The following is an 8,521-nucleotide window of genomic DNA, read 5'->3' on the forward strand; positions in this document are numbered from 1 at the left end:
ATGTATAATGCCTTCTTTTTAAGTCAATTCAAATCCCAAAGGAAAATTACAATTACACAACACTTCTAAAGAATTTTTCAAGTGCCCGTCACAACGGTTTATGAGCACTTCTACACTCACCATATTTGTCGGAAATTTTTTATGGGCCGGATGATGATGTAGCAATGCTTCATTTATTCAACTCTAGGCACACTTTAATGATACATCAATACAAACATATCATTTCTCTTTCTCGAACAAATGTAGTGAGCCTAGAATCATTATTGATATGCATTATGCATACGTGCATACATGGAGCTGCTTGAGCTTAGAAGAAGAAGGAGGCGGCGACGCCAGTGGCAACAACTGCTCCAGCGGAGAGCTGTCCGGTGGTGGCAGCACTAGCCTTAGGACTCTCGGCATTGCCACCATCAATGGAGCCAAAAGTTGACTCGGAGACAGGTCCACCAACAGAGCCGGCGGTGACACCATCGCTAGAAGCACTGCCACTGGGAGAAGGAGCGGCAGCGCTCTCACCGCCCATGGTTCCCACTTGGTTATCGTCGGCTGCGGCTACGGGTCCGGAAACAGGCACACCACTAAACGTTGGGAGACCAGGTTTTGGGGTTGTGGTGGCAGCGGCACCGGCGCTGGGGCTGGGGGCGTCGGCGCCAAAAGCCAAGCCCACGGTGGCCATCAGAACAAGAGCAACAACAACAATTTGGCGTGCCATGTTTACGTAAAATGGTAATTTAACACGCGTGCGAGCAGTTGGTTCTCTTTCTCTGCTGGGTTTGAGAAACACTGCAGGCTTATGGAAATCGGCGATGGTGGTGAATGGTGCTGGGTGAGAAATGGGTATATATACCCCATTTCCCCGGTTGGGAGGAGAAGATTGGTGGGCGTGGAGGGCGTTGCGGAGTTGCGCTACCAAAGCCACCGGTGGCACTAGTTTGTTGCGAAGCTAATTTCAGTTGAAAATTCCGTTATTTCAGTTGAAAAAAACGTTTGAGAGTTTTTTTTTACCTCCATTGACCTTGGTCAACTGGAAGCAAACGTTTTTTCAACCTCCATTGACCTTGGTCAACTGGAAGGTTGGATTTTCAAACAAATCTATCTGGGCCCAACAAATTTAAATTTTGGCCCAAGTCCATATGGTGTTTGAGGTTAGGCCCAAGAAAAAGAAGAAGCCCATAAATAAAAACATTTCCTCCTCTCCTCACTCAAAGGCTTCAACTTTCGCGCAGTCAAAATCTCAAAACCCAAACCCTAAAGCAAATGCTTTAAACAGAGAGAAGAAGGTCCTAGACCTAAGAGGAAGCAGAGAGTGGGAAGTAGAGGAGAAGAGAAGCGAACTGCGATTGTGAAGTTGAGAGTGTGTTGGTGGAAATGGCGCTCGCATTCGATGAGTATGGGCGGCCATTCATAATACTAAGGGAGCAGGAGCAGAAGACCCGATTGAGAGGCCTCGATGCTCAGAAAGCCAACATTTCCGCTGGCAAAGCCGTTGCTCGGATCCTCCGGACCTCTCTCGGACCCAAGGGCATGGACAAGATGCTCCAGAGTCCCGATGGTGAAGTCACCGTCAGTAAGTAACTTCATCTCTCCCTCTCTCTAGCTCTAACTCACACTCGATATGAAGTTTGTTCCTGTTTGCTTTGCCATTTGTGATTTTTTTTTTTTAGTATGTGGATCTATGTGTTTGTCTTTTCTGTTCATTGTTATCGGGGTTCATTTTATAGAATAAACTACTGCTTCATTTTTTAGAGTATGTCATGGTTATTTTACTCTGCAATTTTCAGCTTTGAAATTTATATGTTTTTCTGAGCTCTGGGTTGGTTTTGGTTTGTCTTTGATTGCTGGATAATTCCAGTCCACTTGTTATTAACGCTTTTGTGTCCTCGTGGTCATAACTATCCTCCCCTGTTGTGTGGACATGGCTATGTGGGGTGAAGCATACACTTAATTGCAATACATGCTTTGGTGTCTGCTTGGTTTTAGTTTTACCATTGGCTTTGAAATAACCTTACCCTTTGCGTTGTCTTTTCAGCAAATGATGGCGCAACAATTCTGGAGCAGATGGATGTCGACAATCAAATTGCAAAGTTGATGGTTGAACTATCCCAGAGTCAGGACTATGAAATTGGTGATGGGACAACTGGAGTTGTTGTGTTGGCTGGTGCACTTTTAGAGCACGCTGAGCGGCTATTGGAGCGTGGTATTCACCCCATACGGGTTGCAGAAGGATATGAAATGGCATCTAGAATAGCTTTCGATCATTTGCAGCATATATCACAGAAATTTGAATTTGGGCTGGATAACATAGAGCCTCTAGTTCGAACTTGCATGACTACTTTATCATCCAAGATGTAAGCACACTTTTTAGGTTTTCTTTCCACTTATATGCCATGTTGTGGTTCACTCATAATTTACTAAAGCATGTTTACCTCACCAATTCTGTAAATGATGGTTTTTTCATCATAAAAGTTAGCATTATTGTATACACTGGTTAAAGTTCATGGTTTCTTGTTTTTCATGGCATTTGTAATAGTATGCTGTTATTGGCACCCCTTACCATTGCTATTTTTTAATGAATTGTTGCATGAATACGTCTTCTATTGTCATTTTATTATTGACTTGAATGTAAAATTTCATGCTGTAGTGTGAATCGGTGCAAGCGCGACCTTGCTGAGATTGCTGTGAAAGCAGTTCTTGCTGTTGCAGATTTAGAGAGGAAGGATGTGAATCTAGATCTGATAAAAGTAGAGGGGAAAGTAGGGGGTAAGTTGGAAGATACTGAGCTGGTATATGGTATTCTTATCGACAAGGATATGAGCCATCCACAAATGCCAAAGCGAATTGAAAATGCAAAAATTGCTATCTTGACTTGCCCATTTGAGCCACCGAAGCCAAAGACAAAACATAAGGTTGATATTGATACAGTGGAAAAGTTTCAGACTTTACGTCTGCAAGAACAGAAGTACTTTGACGACATGGTCCAACAATGCAAGGTCAGATTTCATCCGGCAGTTCCATAATGTTATTGCTATTAAAATAAAAAAATAAAAAAATCTCTAATGCGTGGCTGCAATTTGATTTGTTTGGTCGAAAATGGCTGCAATTTGATTATTTCGGTACTAAGGATACTTTTCTGTTGTCTTTTGTGAACTCTCTCACTCTCTCTGTTTTTCCTTTCTAGAAAATGGCTGTTGCAACTTTTTCTTCATTGTTGTTACTATGCCATCTAGTTTTACTTACGGATAATCACCGGATATGCAGGATGTGGGTGCTACCTTGGTCATCTGTCAATGGGGATTTGATGATGAAGCAAATCACCTATTGATGCACAGGAACTTGCCTGCTGTCAGATGGGTTGGTGGTGTAGAGTTGGAACTAATTGCAATAGCTACAGGTATGCCTAATATAGAAGCCTGTTTAGTACTTGAAATGTGGTAGATAATTTCAGCAGTGTGTTGCTTTTGTACTATTTTTTCATCTTTGTCCACCAACAAAATGTTGTATTTATGTTTTGTAGGCGGAAGAATTGTGCCCAGGTTTCAAGAATTGACACCCGATAAGCTAGGAAAGGTATATTTCTGTAAGAATATTATTGTTCGTTATTTTATGCTTATTAGAAGCAATATCATGTAACAAGTATTCATCATTTTGAACATATGTATTAGTTTTTCTTGATTGGTATCAGTTAATCTATTTACTTTCCATTCTTGAAAACTTGATAAACCCTGATTCAAAGTTCTTTTTAACTTTTTATTAGGCCGGTATAGTTCGTGAAAAATCGTTTGGCACAACAAAAGATCGAATGCTGTACATTGAACACTGTGCAAATTCAAGGGCTGTGACCATATTTATCCGTGGAGGTAGGTTTCTTTACTTGTCTATTTCTTGTTACCTTCAACTTTATTCAGCATCTCAATTAAGTGAAAATGATGTCAATAAGATGAACCCTTTTTGGTAGCATCAGCATATGAAACAAACAGATATATGGTTAGCAGATTTTGCAACCTTTCAACTAGTCTGCCTTTTTGTTAACTATTCTGTGATTACGGTTATTCTTCAAGGAAAATTTTACATTCTTTTAAGAGGTTTTGATGTTTTTTTTTTACTCATTAGGTAACAAAATGATGATAGAGGAGACTAAACGCAGCATCCATGATGCCCTGTGTGTTGCTAGGAATCTCATCCGCAACAACTCGATTGTCTATGGTGGTGGCTCAGCAGAGATATCTTGCTCTGTTGCTGTAGAGGCAGCTGCTGATAAATACCCAGGAGTTGAGCAAGTATGAAGATACTTTTCCCGTTTGCATTTTTATAACAGTATTAAGTATATTGTTATAATCAGATCTTTCTTTCATCCACAGTATGCCATTAGAGCATTTGCAGATGCTTTGGATTCTGTCCCCATGGCACTTGCAGAGAACAGTGGTCTTCAACCCATTGAAACGCTATCTGCAGTGAAATCCCAGCAGATTAAGGTAAATGAAGCATGACAGCAGCCAGTGTTTTTTTGATTGGGTGGTTTCACTCTCTCCCTCTTTCTGTTGCAAGCTAGTAATTTCAGCCATGTATAATAGCATTTTAATATTGGTCATCGTTTTGAATTTGGTATGCAGGAGAACAATCCCCACTGCGGAATAGACTGCAATGATGTTGGCACTAATGATATGCGTGAGCAGAACGTGTTTGAGACTTTAATTGGGAAGCAGCAGCAAATCTTACTGGCAACACAAGTTGTCAAGATGATACTGAAAATAGATGATGTTATTTCTCCCTCTGATATCTAAAAAGTCTGTGCGGCTTATGCTTCGTTTTACCTGGGAATGAATTTTATGTAATTTTTGTGGCTTGATTTGGTATTTTGACCGACTTGGAACATATTATATTCTCCCTTGAGGAAACTTGTTTGTAGAATCTGGAGTGGTTTTCACTGGTTGTAGCATGATCACTCCTCTGCCTTAATGCATTGCTGTTTTTGTTGTTCAACGTCTGAATTTTTGGGCTAACTTATTACTGCATCAATTTGACATCCGGTCTTAATGTGCTGTATTTGTCTACCTTTAAGTTTTATTTTGATGGCAAAAATACTCGGATCATTTTGATCTTTTTTATAATAAAAAACTCTGTTTTAAGTTTTATTTCTCTAAACTCAAATGAAGCATATGGACATTCTGATATTTTTTATAAACAGAAAAAAAACTCTGCTTTAAGTTTTATTTCTCTAAATTCAAATGAAGAGTATGGACCTTCGACAAGTACCTACCCAACTGAAGAAGAAAATAGACGAGACACATGATGACATTGACGTTGCCACTAGCAGCAATAATTTAGTACGTAAGTTGCATGTCCTGACGACGGAATATGGTCTTGTGGTTTGCTTCTATTGGTGAGGTAGGCCAAGTGAAGTAGCAAGGAAACTGAACAAGTCTATTTGGTTAATGGCTTTGTTGGCATCAAAATGAACAAGTTTTGAAAGTGTTGGGCTGCCAAGGTTGAATCCTGAATGGCCTACTTCTTACAAATTGGATGGTGTGGTACTGGCAGTACCTTCTGATGAAAAAAATGAACCCCTCTCGAGTCTTGCCCCTTCAAGACAAGAAAAAAATTGTCTATTTCATGTTTCATACACGTTTCTCTCTATCTCTTTCATCACACGATTATTATGTGATGCGTGTGATGAAAGAGATAGAGAAATGAGTATGAAACATGTTACATAAAATTTTACTCCTTGACGAGAGCAAGTTATGAAGGAGATCTAGGCCGGCTTGAAAGCCTTTTGTTTCACACATTTTCTAGATCTACCTCAATGTCAGTCCTGAGAGACTAAGATCCCATCCTGCTCATGATTTGTCAGTTTTCCAGTGTGGATGTTGCTCTCAGTGTCTGCTGAATCATGCCATGTGTTGAACTTGAAACCTGAGGTTTTATCTTCATAGGAATTATTTAGTCTTAAGATAATAAAAGATCCAATCTTCTCTGTGGTTGCTTGCTACTATAGAATTTAAAAAAATTGAAATTTAAAGTTTTCGGAATCAGAATCAAAATCTGCAAAGTGCCCATTATCTCTTTTCGAAAAGAAAAACGAAATCTCTTGCCGACCATACAGTTTCCAATACAGAATGGCACAGTCGATAACACTGGTCATTATGAACTTTGGTGGTCAAAATTTATGGCAAACTGGAAATTTATGGGGGGCATAAAAATTAATTGCAGGCACTTGGGTTGTTTTTTATGGTTGAATTGAACTGGATGGAGGGAGGCAACGTGATCAAATCAAGGCCTGGATGGTCTGCTTCTGCAAAGTCTGTCAAAATCGTACATACCCTGTTGAGAAATCATCCACTTTTGGTCTGCATAAAGATGGCATCATAAATGGAGTAAAGTAAGCATTTATTTGCTCACAAATTTAGCTCAATCCAATTCATTAACCACTGCACCAACCCATGTGAGCAAAACCCCATTTGGGACCTCAAATCAAATGCAAACAAGATTAAGTTCTGCTTTCACTTAATATTTAATTATATCAACACTTTGGCCTTGTTCCTTTCACACAATGATCACCAAGAGATCTTCAGAAGAAAAAAAGAAGAAAAAGGAACATCAAGGTTAAAGTGAAACACTGATATACAAGAAAATGAAAAACCTAGGCTAGCTGCTTGTAATTACAGTTGGTCTTTTATTTTTGGTTCTTTAATTTAGTCCTTCATTTTCCCATTTTTTGGTCCTCCTTTAGTCTCTGTGGCCAAGTTGGGTCCCATTGATGATCAGCAACGCGAGCCCTTCCTGCACTTGAGTGAACCTGCCCCAGCTGTAAGTGAACTCACTAGTGAGGATGGTCTTGCACCCAAACTCGATGCCCTGGCATAACTAGAAGAAGCTCCAGCCCCAGATGATGTGAAGAAAGCTCCATTTAACAGCAAATCTCCTGAAGACCTCCAGTTCCATTTGCTCCACTCTTTCTGTGGTGCATCTTCATGTTTAGTGATCTGAAAACCAATCACATTTTGTTTTTTTTAAGTTAACAAAACAGTAATTTCAGAATTTACTGAGCAATAATTAATATACTGCAGTAATTAATTGAAACTCACCTCTTTGTTGAATCTATCATTTGGTGCCAGAAACCTATTGCCCTGGCTGTTGATGGTTGGAGAGGCACTGCCACCAATGGCATACATTTCCCAATGAGTATAGTCATTATTCACCACATGAAAATTCCCATGTCTACATCTGCAACAACAAGTAATTAATCATTAGCTTGTTAATTACCTTGCCATTTTCAATACCCAATGGGGATTCGAACTTGGATGCAAAGAAGCCGGCTCACTTCCCTAGCTAACAGGTCTAATCCACATCAGCAGAAAAGTGATTACTTCCTTGCGGGCTCACTTCCCGAGCCAACTAGTCTAACCCACGTCAGCAGAAAAGTGATTAATTAATTAATAGCTTGTTAATTAGTTACCTTGGCATCCTCTGAACAAGCCCTTCTCCAAAATGGTTGAAGGCAATGGTGACTTGCATGTTCTTGTCCTGTGTGTAGGAATCACTGTGGCCCAAGAGCATGACCTTGTTATGGTGAGTCATGTAATTGTTGGAGATGGTGATGGATGTGGATCCATGGATGGCATCGATGAGCCCATCCCGGCAATTCGACAGAGAGCAATGATCCACCCAAACATGGCTTCCACCAAAAATTGAAACTCCATCTCCATCCGACAAAGTCCTCCAGCCGTAATGGCTAGGTGAATCTCTCACATAGGCATTTCCTCCTTGCTTGCAGTCATGAATGTTCAGTCCATGAATTATAATGTTGGTCACATACTGTATGGTTATGCAGGGCCCACCGGCAATGTGGACGCTGGCTCCTCTGCCGTCGATGGTCTTGAACGAGTTCATCATCAGCTCTTCCTTCAGCTTGATCACCATGTCACCTTTGAAAACGATCCACAGTGGCTGATCTTGGATCACACCATATCTGAGGGTGCCTGGTTTAGGGTTCACAGGGTGATCCCCTGCGTCTGTGACCACATAAATTTTGCCATCTCTGCCTCCAATGGCATGCTTTCCAAACCCAATTGCGCAATCGGCTAGCCGTTGCCGATTCTTCTCCCAGTTGGGGTCACATCTCCAGCAGTCATCAATGGGGTTTCCAGTTCCACATGAGAGATAACCCAAATTTCTCCTTGATGCATTGATGCTCCTGAAACAACAACAACAAAAAACACAAAAACACATGTGACACATTGTAACTTTATACCCAAGTAAATATGTAAATGTAACTTTATAACGGTTCGAAATATCATACTTTTGTACTTCTTGTATTACAAGTTCAGGATCTTGAACTGGGGAAGAGGAAGTGAAGGCTGGGATTAGAAGAAGAGAGAGAAGCAGAAGAGAGAGTGGCATTGCCATGATTTCTAATTTCACTGCTTGCAAACAAAAGCAGAGAGAGAGAAAGAGAGAGAGAGAGAGAACAGAGCAAAGTAGGCAGAGAGAGAAGAGTATGCTTGTGAGGAAGAAGTTGAGAGAG

General features: G+C 40.5%; 3 protein-coding genes across 3 annotated transcripts; 1 reads left to right on the top strand and 2 right to left on the bottom strand.

Annotated features, from left to right (window-relative positions):
* BCP1 (homolog of Brassica campestris pollen protein 1) lies at positions 1–832 on the bottom strand. The gene has a single exon (XM_008223785.3). It carries the CDS (start codon positions 710–712, stop codon positions 308–310), a length of 405 nt encoding a protein of 134 aa, XP_008222007.2. The 5' UTR covers positions 713–832; the 3' UTR covers positions 1–307.
* Positions 833–1,205: 373 nt separating this feature from the next.
* On the top strand, positions 1,206–4,980 carry LOC103321880 (T-complex protein 1 subunit epsilon). Its single transcript, XM_008223731.2, has 9 exons — positions 1,206–1,567; positions 2,030–2,348; positions 2,642–2,990; positions 3,259–3,391; positions 3,515–3,567; positions 3,755–3,857; positions 4,111–4,277; positions 4,359–4,472; positions 4,611–4,980. Exons 1-9 carry the CDS (start codon positions 1,369–1,371, stop codon positions 4,779–4,781), a joined length of 1,608 nt encoding a protein of 535 aa, XP_008221953.1. The 5' UTR covers positions 1,206–1,368; the 3' UTR covers positions 4,782–4,980.
* Positions 4,981–6,473: 1,493 nt separating this feature from the next.
* Positions 6,474–8,521, bottom strand: LOC103321881 (Pectate lyase family protein). The gene is made up of 4 exons (XM_008223732.2): positions 8,297–8,521; positions 7,454–8,191; positions 7,083–7,221; positions 6,474–6,980 (listed from the first exon to the last, which is right to left on the bottom strand). The coding sequence occupies exons 1-4, from the start codon at positions 8,401–8,403 to the stop codon at positions 6,759–6,761; spliced, it is 1,206 nt and encodes a 401-aa protein (XP_008221954.1). The 5' UTR covers positions 8,404–8,521; the 3' UTR covers positions 6,474–6,758.

Source organism: Prunus mume, linkage group LG2 (assembly GCF_029339155.1).
Source record: "Prunus mume cultivar Tortuosa linkage group LG2, ASM2933915v1, whole genome shotgun sequence".
NCBI classification, from domain to species: Eukaryota; Viridiplantae; Streptophyta; class Magnoliopsida; order Rosales; family Rosaceae; genus Prunus; species Prunus mume.

What these genes read in the sequence shown, in the direction of transcription:
- BCP1 (XM_008223785.3), bottom strand. Translation starts at nt 712, where the DNA reads ATGGCACGCCAAATTGTTGTTGTTGCTCTTGTTCTGATGGCCACCGTG.
- LOC103321881 (XM_008223732.2), bottom strand. Translation starts at nt 8,403, where the DNA reads ATGGCAATGCCACTCTCTCTTCTGCTTCTCTCTCTTCTTCTAATCCCA. An exon ending in GTAATACAAGAAGTACAAAA is followed by an intron (nt 8,192 to 8,296) that starts GTATGATATTTC and finishes TTGTTGTTTCAG; the next exon opens with GAGCATCAATGCATCAAGGA. An exon ending in ATGATAGATTCAACAAAGAG is followed by an intron (nt 6,981 to 7,082) that starts GTGAGTTTCAAT and finishes ATTGGTTTTCAG; the next exon opens with ATCACTAAACATGAAGATGC.
- LOC103321880 (XM_008223731.2), top strand. Translation starts at nt 1,369, where the DNA reads ATGGCGCTCGCATTCGATGAGTATGGGCGGCCATTCATAATACTAAGG. An exon ending in ACATGGTCCAACAATGCAAG is followed by an intron (nt 2,991 to 3,258) that starts GTCAGATTTCAT and finishes CCGGATATGCAG; the next exon opens with GATGTGGGTGCTACCTTGGT. An exon ending in AATACCCAGGAGTTGAGCAA is followed by an intron (nt 4,278 to 4,358) that starts GTATGAAGATAC and finishes TTTCATCCACAG; the next exon opens with TATGCCATTAGAGCATTTGC.